At 41.4% G+C, this 15,613-nt stretch overlaps 2 protein-coding genes across 2 annotated transcripts in view; both read left to right on the top strand.

Moving 5' to 3' along the window:
• Positions 1–15,613, top strand: part of gng8 (guanine nucleotide binding protein (G protein), gamma 8) — a 757,718-nt gene that overhangs the window by 108,485 nt on the left and 633,620 nt on the right. The gene's annotated exons all lie outside the window — the stretch shown is intronic.
• LOC119133309 (oligophrenin-1-like) lies at positions 252–13,632 on the top strand. Its single transcript, XM_037268983.1, has 24 exons — positions 252–737; positions 2,248–2,343; positions 2,665–2,726; positions 3,091–3,162; positions 3,429–3,530; positions 3,609–3,719; positions 3,799–3,903; positions 4,116–4,245; positions 4,357–4,457; positions 4,547–4,638; positions 5,312–5,390; positions 6,386–6,419; positions 6,505–6,567; positions 7,163–7,237; positions 7,846–7,930; positions 8,130–8,188; positions 8,857–8,962; positions 9,054–9,213; positions 9,363–9,519; positions 10,294–10,542; positions 10,631–10,760; positions 12,390–12,440; positions 12,546–12,591; positions 12,700–13,632. The coding sequence occupies exons 1-24, from the start codon at positions 584–586 to the stop codon at positions 12,709–12,711; spliced, it is 2,331 nt and encodes a 776-aa protein (XP_037124878.1). The 5' UTR covers positions 252–583; the 3' UTR covers positions 12,712–13,632.

The raw sequence follows: 15,613 nt of genomic DNA on the forward strand, positions 1-15,613 counted from the left end.
TGTGTTATGTCTTTCATTTTTAAGTCACGGGCTTGAATGGCAGCGTTCCATTTCGCCTCCACGTAGGGTTGTAGTTGTACTATTAATTAGCGTTAAATAATAGACAAATGAACAAATGACATTACCTAGAATATTCATATTTTCATTTAAGTATACATATTCACATGTTACGGGGACTACACAAGAGTTTGAGGGTAAATTAGAATACTAAATACGACTCACGAAAATACAAATCATTTTGGAATGGGACGTGTCCAAAATGAAACTAACCGCTCTTCTGATAGCGACATCACAACACAGGAAAGTGGCTAGGGCAAAGCTTCGCACAATTAAACGCTGGAAAGACACTGACAGTTACGGAAAAGTAAGAAGGGAATCTTCACAAAACGTCAGTTTTTTTCCTTTCGGCTTTGGAAGTGACCAGCGGCCATTGAAGGCTCCCACGGGCAACATGGTTGCTCAAGCTAGGCAGCAATGAGTGGCGTGTATTAGTAGTAAGCGAGCTGAGAGCCGTTTGAAAAACCAAATTTACTATCCCCATTATCTTCTTTTGTTTTTTTTTGTTCGAGAGACTACAAACAAGATGGGGCATCCTCCTCTGGAGTTTAGCGACTGCTATTCGGACAGTCCTGACTTCAGGGAAACACTCAAATGCTACGAACTGGAGCTGGACCGAACCAGCAAATTCCTTAAAGAGTTGATAAAAGATGGCAACAATGTGATTAACACAATTAAAGGTAAGCATGTTTTATTTGTGATTTTGCAATTCATTGCAGTTGCTGGATGCGTTGCTATGGCGCGAGAGCCACATTTGGGAGGCGCGCCCCTATGACCACAACAAAACACAGACAGAGGTGGTAGTAAATTTACGTCTTGCACGTTTAAGTAGTCTCAAGTCTTAAAATCAAGTTTCAAGAAAGTCCCGAGTTCCTGCAGCAAAACAAGCTGAGTCCACACAAAATTTCTAGCAAGTCATGACTTGGGTCAAGCAAGTCCTAAGGCAAGTTGACTCATTCAATCTTCCCATGCAAAGCCTTTTATGCTGATTTTAACGACCTACATTCTAGGATTTTTTAAATGAAATTGTCTGAAGACATTTTTTAAAGAGTCTGTTGACCTTAATTTGTAGTTATTCTCTGGGTTGGAAGTCTTCCATCGATGTTTGGTCCAACCAGAATTCAGCCTCTCCTTGCTGCCAAGATCTTCAATATCTGTAAAACTGTCTAATGTAGTTAATTGATGTAATATTAGCAATGGGGGTTGTTTGTCAAATTAATACAATTTAAATATCATCCTCACAGGGCCTGAGTCTGGCCTCGATGACGTCATCATTATTATGTAATTTGATTGGTTGGTTAGAGCAAAAAATGTTGCCAAATTTCTGATAGTGTTTTTTGTATTATGTTGATGATTCTGTGGTTGTGTTATTTTAGTGGTGGTATTGAAAGGTGAAATAAGTCCCACTGAAGGCTTAGGTACAAAATGCATGGTCCGCCATTGGTCACATGTATTTACACAAACCACACCTGGTAGTTAGAAATTTGGCAGCACCTTGAAATTCAAATCGTCCCCCGACCTATGATATTTAGTACGCACAAATGTTGCTTTCCCTCTCTGCCAGAGTGCATCAAGTCCAGTTTACTGTGTAGAACACATCCACATAACCACAAGCTTACAGTTAGTTCATGGCTACATTTGGGTCAACGTTGCACCCTGAGGGCACACTATTTATTTTGTTTTACTCGCCAAGATCCCATTTTGTAGCCCGGGCTCACAAATAGCGGCATTGTTGTTGGTGTTGGCACACGTCTGGGCATAAACTGAAAGTCTTTTTGTTGAATGCACCAATGTTAATGTTGACTTTAGTGCTGGCAACTGTGCCCAAGCTGCAACTGCACGTGCACTACGCTTAATATTCATGGCACGCAAACGGATGGAGCACAAATGGTTAAAAAGCACGGAAGAGTCGAGGGATATTGTGAATGTACTACTGGATCCCGAGGCCAAAAAATGTCTTGCAGTATTGATTTACCAGACCAGGGTTTGTTTAGATAATGGAAACCAGACGTAGTGGGCCACATAGTAGCTCCTGCTGACTTTTCCAACCAGTGCAAAAATAAAAACCTTTAACCTTTTTCCTTCAGCAGAATACAAAAAAAAAATGAATAAAAGCTATAAGCAAATGCATTATAAAAATGGATGGATTGATTATTCTTTTTTCCAAATGCTTTGTGTATATTTTCTTAGGTTATTCTCTGGCTGTGCAGAAGCTCTCCCAGACTCTCAGTGGCTTCCAGTTCGACTTTATTGGTGACTCCCTGACCGATGATGAGATTAACATTGGTACGTAATACCTATAAGTCTGCCTCACTGAACTTATATTCATTATATTAAGTAGGGATGGGCGCGTGTACCAGGTATTGGTACCCGGCTCGTACCGGCCTTATTTTTAAATCTTGGATACTCGCGGAAGCTGCCGATACCAGCCACCAATACTCAAATCAAAGAAAATCTGACATTGAGTAAATCCCCCTATACCGCTGCCATTTGACACATTGGTAAACCATCATCTGCATCAGAAAGTGAGGTTTTGTTCACAATGTTGTTTTAAATTAAATTCCATATCAAATCATATCAAAGTTTTGTGCGACCTTTCATCCTCAGCTCAGTCGTTCCAGGAGTTTGCGGGACTCTTGCAGGAAGCGGAGCATGACAGGATGATGCTGGTGGGTTATCAGCTTCCTCCACGCGCACGCCGCCTCCTATTGGAGTTTTGCTAGATATGGATCAACACATTAATGTTCATTTTCATTGCCTTTTTCTCCGGCTCTGATAGACTCATTGTCAACTGGATGTTTCCCTTTTTCACTTGTCATGCTATGGTATTTTTATGATAGAAGGGGAACCTGTTCGACTGGCTTGTCTGGCCACTTTTTAAAAGTGACGTCACACGTGTGCTGAAAACAACGCGTCAGTTGCAGGAGCAAACAAAAACATGAGCACAAAGCAATAGTTTGGAAATTGGATTGCCAAACGTCGACTGTGTTTCACAAATACAAAGTAATGCTGTGCTGTGGTTTTGCTGTTCAGGTTCAGAATGCGTCAGATCTGCTCATCAAGCCTCTGGAGAAGTTCAGAAAGGAGCAAATAGGTTTAACAAAAGTGAGTGTTGCATTGCTTGATGTCAAACGCTTACACAGCATGCGTACATACAATCTTTCTTCGTGCCAAACAGGATGCCATCAGCTACTTCCCCATTCATTAGTGATGTGTGTGGCAACATAACAAAAGTAGTCACGCATACCCCCCCACTAAAATCTTCAAGTAAATGTCTCACATACGCCAATCAAGACCGTTGCTACGAATTTGAAAGCAGTTTACACAACCACCTTTTATCATCTAATATGTAATAATGTCATGCACGATAGGAAAAGAGGAAAAAATTTGAGAAGGAAGGTGAGAAATACTACTCCCAGCTGGACAAGCACCTGAATCTTTCTGCTAAGAAGAAGGACAGTCATCTTCAAGAGGTTGGTGTGATATTTGTGAGCGCGAGAGCGACGCTTGGCCCGTTGTGTGGCTTCACTTCTTGTTTTCCCACCACGCAGGCTGATGAGATCTTGTGTAAAGAGCGGGTCAACTTCTATGAGTCCTCTGTGGAGTATGTTTACCAAATCCACCAGGTTCAAGATAGGAAGAAATTTGGCGTGGTGGAGCCTGTAAGGAGTCACACGCACACACAATTTAACAAATGAGCAAAAAAAGGGAGAATTTATAGATTGCGGTTTTGTTGCGCAGGTACTGGCGTTTCTCCACAGCGTTTTGACCCTCAACAACCTCACGGTGGAGATGACGCAGGACTTCATGCCCTACAAGCAAGAGCTGCAGCTCAGCCTGCAGAATGTAAGTGGGACGTCCTTAACAACAAATACGACTTGAGTTGGATTTTCCACCACATGGTTGAAGTCGGACTATTTCTGGTTACTTTCTCGTGGCTCACCGAGTCTGACAGCTGTTGATGCGACAGCACCGTTTGCAAACAACCAAGCACTCGACACTGAGAACAAATCCAGCCTTAATCTGAATCCCCTCGAGCTCCGTGCTTGTGCCCGCAGACGAGGAACCACTACGAAAGCACTCGCGAGGAGATGGAGGTCCTCATGAAGCGTATGAAACACTCATCGCAGTTCTGCAAAAGGCCCAGTTGGCTGCCCATGGCGGGCTATCTCTATTGTCAGGAGAAGTGTAAGTGGAGTCGGTGTTTACACAGGAGCAAGATACTTGTACAAGCTTGTTTAAATTACCTCTCCTACACTTGCGGATGAGGTGTGTTCTGTTTTGTTTCCATCCCAACAGGGGCTCTGGGTGTGACGTGGGTTAAATACTACTGCAAGTATCACACGGAGGGAAGAAGGCTCGTCATGGTTCCTTGTGAACAGAAACCCACTACGAAGCAGGTGTCACAATAAAGCATCCTTACCGTACGTTTTTGAATAAAAACCAAAGAACCCATGCGTGACCATATTTGAATGATTATCCTCTTCAGGGACCCACGCAGCTGACCTTGAAGTCTTGTGTCCGCCGTAAGACTGACTCCATAGACAAGCGCTTTTGTTTTGACGTGGAAGTCAACGAGAGGTGAGTGAGGCAAATGTGAAGGTGTGCGAGACGAGCCTCGCGGGGTAAACAGGCGAAGTGTCGAGGTGAACAGGTGGTTTGCCAGGGACAAGCAGCCAGGTTGAAATGGACCGTAGCCCAACATTCCCAAAGCGTCAGGAACAGATGGCTGGGGGGAAAGAAAAAAAAAACGGCGCTCGCAAAGGAAGAGGAACGCGTCAAGCTCATATTTATCTCCTGACAAAGTGCATTTTTAACGCATGGCTTGGAGTCGGCTGAGACGCTAGCTTGTTGTCGACGTGATTCTGAATGTTTGAACAGCTTTTGAATGATGCATGAATGGCTGTCCTGTGTTGTTGGGCAACTAATTAGAGCCATGTTCACAATGTAATGAGATCTCAACTTGTGTGTTAGACTGAAGGTGGCAGTCATGTCTTTGCAGAGAAACGACTCGCTCTTTAGGACATTTTGGTTGATCGGACACTCTTTCTGTTCTATCGCGTGATGAATCGAGATGTATCGGGATATGTCGCTGTTGACAAAATCAAAGTTTCATTCACATCATATTTGACGCATACACATGCTCCAGTGTTTTTAACAAGCTTAAATAAATGCAGTCAGGCAATGTTTTTTTTAACTAAATCAATTAATCGCAACCTTTCCTCTTTCATGGCATTTGTGACTGTTTCCATAGAAACACGCCCGTCACATTCCAGGCTCTTTCCGAGGGAGACAGGAAGTTGTGGATGGAGTCCATGGATGGAAAAGAGCCTGTGAGTTGACTTTTCTCTCATCTTGGGTTAATCCTCTCGGAAATATTTGGGGCAACTGGATTCTTGAGTCAATAAAATAGGAGGTGAAGCGGGTTGATAAGTGAGTCTCCCGCCGACAATGTTTTTTCTCCCTAGTCCATTTGGAAGCTCTTTTTAATATACATTATAAATTCTGTGATTCCTTGACTTATTTATTTGCTGCTGTCGACCGTAGCTCACACCCAGAGCCTCACGTACAGGTCAACCAACTCCAGCTGATGATGCCACACCTCTTCGAGAGACACATCCAACACACAAATTCTACAGTACAATTTTCAAATGATTGAACCAGTTTATCGCTTGAATGGAACTACACCAAAGTGCATTTGTCACTTCAATGAACTTTGGGCTAAAAAAAAAAACTAAAGTGGAGCAGAACACATACATTGTGGTCATTTCTTAATTATTTGTCAGTAATCATGTCAGAGTGACACCTGGTTCCTTTTAAATGTCCTAAAACATAGACCAAGCCACACAATGGGACTTTTTATATCTCTTAAGCGGAAACAAATCGAGTGTTTGATTCCCATTTTTACTACGCCAAAAATGAAACTCCGCAATGGTGTGGACTGTGCCGGGACCTCCTGAGCTGTAGACAAGTAAACAGTTCTTGTCACGAGATGAGCAAAAGATGAAAAGGAGAAGTTTTAGGATGCATTTTTCCTGTGTAACTTCCCCAAATATTCAGTCAATTGTCAGTTTTACAGTTCAAGGCTTTCTCAGCCCACTTCGTCTGCAAAAGACTCCAATTACAGCAGACATTATTTTGCTGTTTATAAATATTTAATATCATCACAATGATGAAAGGGTATTGACATTCATCAGTGAGAATCACTCAGTTTCTTTCCCAAACAAAGTCTTAGAATGACATCTGACCGATAATGCTCTTTTCCCTGAACGCCATTTCATAGTTTTGTCTCATCTCTTATCTGATCTGTCATTTTTCCCCATTTCAGATTTATCACTCCCCAATTCACAAGCATGCCGAAAGTAAGTGGGCGATTATTACGCTGAGTGGCAGTTGATCAAAGTTGACTCATCTGCTCATTTGATTCGGCCTTTCTTCTTCCGACAGTGGAACTCAATGAAATTGGATTCAAGTTTGTGCGGAAGTGCATCAATTATGTGGAAGAAAAAGGTGTGCCACCGTATCACATACTCACCTTTTGTTTGGATTTAATCCGCACTGGTTAAGCGACTGAAATATCTTTTACCTCAGATGTAACGTGTGTCCTGGCAGTATCAGAAACTTAAATGCTTTGTCGGATATTTATATTTGTATCATTCTTCATAGCAGCGCTGCACTGATGTATGACTACCTCAGAGCTCTTACTGCAGATCACAGCCAGGGGGCGCGCTTGTGTAGTGTCTTAGAACTGCAACCCAGCATCTGTCAGGTCATCTTTCTCAACTGAACATCACTCAGAACTGCAAGGCAGATGTGCTAACCACTAAGTCCACCGGGCTGCTGTTATTGTGTTCACTTAAGTAAATAATTTATTGGCATTTGAAGGCAGCTCAATAAATCACATATGTTTTCAGATTAATCATTTTATAGGAATTTAGCATGGCCCATTGTTTGAGACCAGGCGAAGTAGTTAAATGCCACATTTCTAAATGAGGGAGACCATCTGTCCAGCTATGTAAGCTATTTGTGGACAAGCATGTGGTACGTTTCCATTTATCTTTTTTGTCAGACCAAACGCACACTCTTTGCCTCCCCCATTTTGCAGGAGTCAAACAAGAGGGTGTGTACCGGACAGTTGGCAGCAACATTCAAGTGCAGAAACTTCTAAATGCCTTCTTTGGTAAGAAAAGAACCCCGTAAAGCCGATTTGCCGCCCGGTCAAACTTGCGCTCGATGCACTTCGCATGTCTGACTGTACAACACAATTGGGTTTTTTTGCAGCGTAGAAACTGAATAGAGTGTTCGCCACCAAGTCCCAGGGCAGGGGCACAAACTCAGCGGGGCACTGCCTTGACAAATTGCAATTTATAAAGTACCAGAGAAGCAGATGTGATGCATGTGTGGCGGTGCTATTTCATGTGTTCTTATGCTCTGCTTTTTTGCCAAGCATCTGGCAAATATAATTGCTTGGTATTCTCTCATGCAGGAAAAAAAAAAGTCGATATTGAGATTCGATTAATCAGACTCCTGAATGGATTCGAATATGTTCACAAGAATGAATGACTAGGACCTCATTTGCTGGGATGGCAGAAAAACTTTTGGGGTCACTTATCACCCATTATAAAAGGCCCCAAATCTCCAAGTGATAATCACGGTTGTTCACACTTTTCCTACTTTTAACAAAATACCTGTCCTTGACACTGGATGGTGTTATACCTATCATGTATCTAGTGTAACACACCATTAATTTCTCTAACACCTCATCTGCTGCTTTGTGCTCCTTTGCAGCTCCAGCAAACTCAGGAGATGTGGACCTGCACTGTGGCGACTGGGACATTAAAACTATCACCAGTGCCATGAAGTTCTATCTAAGGCATGTATGAAGAGATGTAACTCTAAATAAAAAAAAAAAAGATATATCCTTTTTTTTTTTTTTTTTTTTGTGTATATGCAGTTCTGGATTTATGCACGTCTTTCTGACTGTTTTCAACTGTGATAGTAAATCACGGAGTGCAGCTCTTTGCCATGCGGTTAATGTCGAGTGTTTTACAAGTGCTTTTATATCTTCGCAGAAGTCTCCCTGAACCTCTGATGACCTACGATCTGCACCGAAACCTCGTGCTAGCTGCAAGTAAGGCACAGACCCTTACTTAAGGTTTAGGATCTGAACTACCCTTACACACTATGAACGCAAGTCTCGGTCCCACTCCTAACATCATCATGTAGGTTTTCATTGAAACGTCATCTTGCCAAGACATTTGGGACTATTCTGTGCTTCCACCTTGCGGCGATACTTTAAGGAAAGGTATTTTATCTCCTCCCCTGTTCACAAAGTAAGAATATAAGCGAATCCTTTTGTATCCATATCTTTCCTTGCATCCGAACGGATTGGCTATAAGTTCAGCTGTAGGACAGCTGATCTGTTTAAGAGGGGGGAAAAAGGAAATCTGAGTCACGTTAGTCAACATCATAAAAGTGATTTTAATAGCAGACGTCTTTCATTCTAGCCAGATGTCCCACTGGGAGATCATCAAGACAAAGGATGGTTTTGGTTTCCTTCAAAAGACTCTTCCTAGCTTGAACGCAACCTTGTTTTATTGGTTGTAATATTATTTCTTTTGCGTTTTATAGACGTCCCGCAGTTTTACACAATTCTTTTCAGTAGCAGCTCTATTGGATGCACCATTCAACTTTTCAGAACGTGTTCTGGTTGCTTTAGGAAGCCTGTGTAATATTTTGGATTCAAAATATGGCCTCTAAAAACGCTGGCTAATTTGTCCATATCCTTTGTTATTTTAGAATCAGACAGTCTGGACTTCCGACTGAGCGAGATTCACTCACTTATCTACAAATTACCTGAGAGAAATCGAGAGATGCTGGAGCTGCTTCTCAAACACTTGGTCGTGTAAGTGCCGGCACGTTTTGTGCTCTTGCATGCTAATATCGAAATTGTCACAGTTAATTTTTCACTTCAAACGTGTGATCCATATCATCAGCGTGTGCAGTCACAGCAACGACAACCTCATGACGCCTTCAAACATGGCTGTCATCTACGGACCCACACTCATGAGAGCAAAAGAGGAGACGGTGGCGGCCATGTTGGATATCAAGTTCCAAAATATTGTTGTGGAGATTCTGATCGAGGAATACAAAAAGGTGCACGTTTCTGAAGCCAGGATGTTGCCTCGAGGAAGTGTTTTTTTTTTTTGCTTTTCTGGTGTTATCATTAATGTTGCAGCTTTCCAAGTTGTATAATGTGAAGCGGGGATAAGAGTTACTCATTGCAAGTTTTGCCGCGCTCACAGATTTTCAGTCAAATGCCAGAGGACAACAACGCCCCTCCCGTCCCTCCTCCTCGCATCACTCCGAGAAGGCGGCAACCCATCACCATCTCCAAGCGGCCCCCTCGTCTTTATCCAGCTCTGAGTCACGAGCACTTCCTCCAGCCGCAGCACACAGAGAGTAATTATCGCCCTGCTATCATCATCTTCATCAGTATCATTATCCCGTCATGTCATTACTTTGTCATGTTTGGACACATTTCTCAAAACGTTGCACCAAAACACACTCGTGGGGGGTTCATTTTGTTGACACACTTTTAAGGGGTAGAAAATGTGCATTTAGTCTGTCTAACAAATGCAGCTATTACTTCTTAGTTTATTGACCTATATTGTAAACCCTGGTTAGTCATCAGTGAGTTATTCAAAATCATGTCATTTTTCATACATTTCAACCTCTTGTATAACTTTGTCAAGTTGTAAACATTTTTGAAGTATCCTTTCATACGGCAGGAATTTTGAATTTCATTTTTCTCATTCCTATGACCTAACCCTAAAGATTGACAAAAATGCACCCCTCCCAATTCAAGACTAGAAAATGCCATTCAAAAGGTTAATGAAAAAGCCATCCCACAAAGTCCCTTTCAACATGCGAAAAACAAAAAAAATCCCTCAAGACTAACCTCTACGTTTTTGCTAAACTCTTTCATGCTTCAGTGAAAGATGGTTGTTTTAGTGAAGATTATACCAAAATATATTTCCCCAATCATATTTAAGTACCTTATTAAGCCAACCTTCAATTTTGCACATTCCTAGTTTATTCCCGTTTATTCCCATAAATTCCCATGGAAACTTTTCACCTTCCTGTAATTTTGCAACCCTCTAGTAGTCATTTGGGCTGAACATCCCGTAAAGACTTTATGACCATTCTTACTGTCATTTCACTGCTGTGTAGCAGATGGCCAGAGTGGCGACTCTGCGGTGGAAGGCGACGTCTCGGCGAGCCCCGTTCCCCTGCAGAGGACCAAATCTTCCAACTTTGCTCCGCTCGTTCCTCGAGAACCTCCTCGCAAGCAACCGCCGCTCTACAGAGCAGTCACCAGTAGAGCGGACTTTGATTGCAGTAAAGTAGAATCGCCAAACGGAGAGCCTGGAGTCCCCGTCAGTCGCGTACCTTCATTCCAAGGCAGAAAACCTCTTCCTATAGGTACGCTCGCCTATGTGGAATCTTGTGCAAAAATTCACCGCTTAAGGAAGTATTCAAATGATAAGAATTGCACCTACTGCTTTTCCGGGAGATTGTGATGGTCTGAGCAGAACAGGCAGAATGCACGCCATTTGCAGACCCCCGGTGAGGCCTCCGGAGCCCCCCTCCAGGCAACCCTCTCTAAAACTGCAGAGCAACGAAGGATCCGCCGCATCCTAGTAAGAAACCCCTCACGTTATTGCCTTCTCCTATGCCCGAGAGCGAGATGGCAGAATTTTATCACCTCTTCAAAAATTCCTTTTAGTGTCAAAATGCTTCCCTGCTCACGACATGCCTGCGCACAGTCAGTGTTGCTAATCCTGTGCTTGGGGACTTTTACACCGCCCTTTCAGTCATTTATTTATTTATTTATTTATTTATTTATTTTTAAGTCTCTAACACATTTAAAACAACATCATATGACAAGAAAGGCGCCCAGTGGAAGGAGTCACAGAGTGAATTGCCAAAGAGATGGTGCCCATTTATATTGATTATTTATCGCCATGTTGTAAACGTTTGACCCGAGCTATGTGTTTCCAAGCCGCAAATATTTTGCAGAGGTTGCCTTGCCTCTCATGTACAACTCAATAGCGTGAGAGAGAGCTCGCAGCAGACATCAGGACCAGCCAAGCCATTTAGTTTGACGACTCATTTTATGATGTGAATTTATTTAGGATTGTGTTTTGACAAAAGGGACATTTTTTCCAAAAGGAAATGGATGCAAGCTAATGTTGGGGGACGATTTCAAAGCGTGTTTGGTATCGAAGAGGGAAAACAACAAGTTGTTACCGAAAATGACAAAATATCATTTGGTTCTCCTAAAATCGAATGAGGGGGGGAATGTTAAAATCTGAAATCAGATTTAGGGTTTAGTGATTTTACCTTCTTCTCTTCCACACACACCAAAGGTATCGACATGGACAAAAAAACAAATCCAATATATTTGATAGAAATTTGAGCCCTGCTCAATTATTAAAACTGATAGTAACATTTATTGTTCACCTGTACAAATATTTTTGCTTTCTTTGATATATTTTCTGAATTAAGCGATAAAGGACAATCCCAGTGCAGTTTGAAAAAAAGGTGCACGGTGAAAAAGATGTCCACCTCAAAATAAATCAACTGAAGGCACCTTTTGAGAGCAACAGAATCGGAGAAGTCCTATTTCAGAAGGCTGTGTGTGGCCGCCATCTGCTTTGACAGATCGAGTTGAGTTCACGGTCGTTGGAGAACAATGCGCTCGATTGTTCAATTGGAAAAATTAGGGGAGGTGACAGCTCCACTTGCAATCATCACACGAGCCCTGATTGGTTGTGACCCGAGTGATGTCAGTTGATGCATTTTAAAGGTGCAAAATAATGAAGTTATCAAATCATAGACAAAATATAAACTTTTCACTGCTGAAAATGTCTAAATGCAGTAAGTAAAGCATTCCTTGAATGGCTTAGCACGTCGAAACCAAATAGATTTTGATTAGTTTTGTCATTCCTCCCTTGTGACTCATAAATCACCTCAAAATATCAAGCATATACAAAATAAATATTAAACCACAATCCATCTATTTACGTGCTGTTTCTTCCGATAAAACAAAGTCTGGAAAGTTGATTTAAGGTTTGAATTTAGTTTTGTGGAAAATGATGGGACAAGGGATTTACTCAAATGTTGGCGTATATGTAAAAACACTAAGATAGAATGGAGTGAGCTGGCATGTCCTTTGGAAACAGTCTGAAAGCAAATTTTATTGTATGTTTCTTCAAAAACAAACATCATTCACATTGCTGTATTCTCTCTCCTTCTTTCCTCCTTAGTGTTGCTTCAAAAGCAAAATTCTTTGAGAATGCCTCCAGACATGGTAACAAGTAAGTAGAAATATGATATGTTTGGCTACTCCAAGTAGATGATGGCAGTCCACAGCCGTAGATGTCAGAGAGCGGCGATGATCTAACGTCTCTCCTCTCATATAGTACACCAGCGTCTCAGTCACCAGCAGCAACGAATGACAAAAAAGAGGTCAGATTTGGATCAGAATCTTTTATTTCTCATCTTTGCTAAATGTAATCCCTACCTCTGGTGCTCCTGCCATTGAATACTTGAGCGTCTTGTTTTCTTTCCTGACAGAATTCAAGCTGAGCGTTTGGAAGCTGCAATTGGTGATGCCAGTAATGGCGATTGCGAAGAGTAGCAGAGCAACTCGCTGGGGAAATCCTGAGACTTGTTTGTAACGTTGTAAGTCAACACGGCCGCATAGTGACTTTTAAATGTGCAGTCAAGGCCATCAGCTTGCGTTTGAGCATCATTCCAATGTTTGGAGTTCCTTTTGTTTTGCTCTACAGTGTTATGTCGTTGGAACTTACTTCGAACTGGTTCTTAAATCATTCAGACACGTTTTCTAGTCTACTCGTAACTAATACGAATTAGTCCATTCGTAACCTTGGTCTCATCAGTACGTCATTAATCCAAAATGTATTTATGAGTTTAATCAGTCAAGGTCTTGCAGAACATCCAACGAGAATGACCAAAGTTAAAAAATAAACAAAACGTCTTGTGTTTTTTCTGACATTATTTAGTTAATGTAGTTAAATCAGCACTCCCACTCATTGCTGTTCATTCATCGGGCATAATTAGTATTAATACATTTGATGTTCTAAAAGTATTTTCTGCCCATGTAGGTCAGCTATTACCTCGAAAAAAATAATAATTTGTTGGCACTTGCAAAATGTTTTATGCTAATTTTGCTACACAGTTTGGGACTACATTGGTTTTTTTTTCCCACAGCCTGGAAATTGCACTTGTCATTTCCTTTGTTTTTGTAAACAAAATATGAAAAAAAAGAATAGTTTGGGGAAAAAACTGCCTGTTACCTCTTGAAATGATTTCAAATTTTATACAATGACAATTATAAGTTTAGAGTAGCATGCAAAATGACTTTTTGTTACAGCAAGGAAAAATCTGCATGTGGTTTGTTTGAAAACAAGTGTTAACATTACCAGACACTTGTTCTTTTTGTACCAGAGCAACACTGCTTTCAATAAACAGATTGTCCCAACAGTAGTATGACAGCCAGCATTATTTGTGACAGTAAACAGCTTGACTCTTTACACATTTGTTCCTCACAATTTTTTTTTTGTACACAGAGTAACTGTTGTTGACAAGGTGACCTGATGTGTAAAAATGGATACAAAACAAGCCACTTGCTTAATTAGCAAAAAAAAGAGGGGGGCTCTCTAATCTGCCCTGTGGTATTCCATTTGTTTTTCTCACTACTAGCATGATTTTTTTTTTTGGGAGCTGCGGTACACTGCTCCGAGGAAAGAATTGACTGCATTACTCTGAACGAGGGATATAAAGAGGAAACTTATGTGGAAAACATGTTTCTGGAACGACACCTTTTATTGTTTCTGTGTAAACAATAGAAATGTTAAGTCTGACATGTGCATGCTTGTTAAGTGTTCTGTGTAGGCATGAGGGAGTACGTCACAACCAAAACAACTTTTGACCACAACGCTGCCATAAAAGCACTTTTGGATAAGATCTGGGACAGGTATGTGTTTTTCTTCTTCTTTGAGGAGGGACCTTGCCAACTGCGATACATCATTTTCAATTTTCACCATTGTTGCTTATATACAAAATCTTTTAAGAACCCAAAGGAAAATTTGAATACAAAGTATTTTAAAATTATATATGTGCAAACAATGTAACTCCGCTCCCATTCTTTTTTAGCTCTCGTTTTGTGAAACAAAACTATAGATGTCTTTTTTTCCAGTTCACATCACTTCCTTTCCCCATATTTTAATATAGATGGCCGATCGAAAAAGTCGTCCAGTTATAAAAACTGTAATCAGCCATTGTATTTATTTTTCCATCCTCACCTCCCACCACATTCCAACCTTCAGAGCCTCATCCGAAGGCAGTGTAAATTCCTCGGCTGAACTCGTGCCAATTTCTATGCCCTGCAGCTAGACTCCATTCATACTGTGGGCAGCCGATTGCTGGAGTATGAAAGGCGTTGTGTTCTCCGAAATAACATTTATATGTGTTCTGAGTAGCGGCTCGGTGGCGCACCGGGTAGCACGTCCGCCTCACAGTTAGGAGGGTGCGGGTTCTATTCCACCTCCGGCCCTCCCTGTGTGGAGTTTGCATGTTCTCCCCGGGCCCGGGCACTCCGGTTTCCTCCCACATGCCAAAAACATGCTTGATTGGCCGATTGAAGACTCCAAATTGTCCCTAGGTGTGAGTGGGAGTGCAAATGGTTGTTTGTCTCTGTGTGCCCTGCGATTGGCTGGCAACCGGTTCAGGGTGTCCCCCGCCTACTGCCCGATGACGGCTGGGATAGGCTCCAGCACACCCGCGACCTCCGTGGGGACTAAGCGGTTCAGAAAATGGATGGATGGATGTCTTCTCTGAAATAACATTTATATAAGGCTCTCGGTTTATGCCACCAAATTCACACTCGTCTAACTTCCTCAAACTTTAGTATGCGTTAGACCTCAAATGCTGACTCATAAAACGTAAAAAGTGCTTAGAGTATGAATTTTAATTGCCTTAAGACGAAGCAGCGGTTACGTCCTTGAAAAAGCATGACATTGAGAAAAACACGTTCACATTGGTTCGATAGAATAAGGCCAATATTACAATAGTAAAAGCAACACTGAACAGTAATCCCTCGTTTATCGCGGTTCCAAGACCCTCTCATTTTTAACATGCATACATTTTTGTGTCTCAATAAATGTACCGTATATGTGCATATGTTATCATTAAAAGATTAAATAATAGTTTCAAACAGGTAAATTGTATAAATGTGTGTAACATAACTTTTTTATAACAAGGTACACGTGTACATACTGTAAACATGATTTTAGAACTTTTATTAAATTTTTTTGTAACAAGGTAAAATACTGTAAATGTTTTTATAACTATTATGTTTTTATTACAAGGTACAAGTGTACGTACTGCAATTGTTTGGGCACTCCCTGCCTTCCGCTGGCGTGCGGGCATCTTTCGTGCCATAATTCCTCAATTTTGAATTTTTATT

This window comes from Syngnathus acus, chromosome 14 (genome assembly GCF_901709675.1).
Source record: "Syngnathus acus chromosome 14, fSynAcu1.2, whole genome shotgun sequence".
Lineage (NCBI taxonomy): Eukaryota > Metazoa > Chordata > Actinopteri > Syngnathiformes > Syngnathidae > Syngnathus > Syngnathus acus.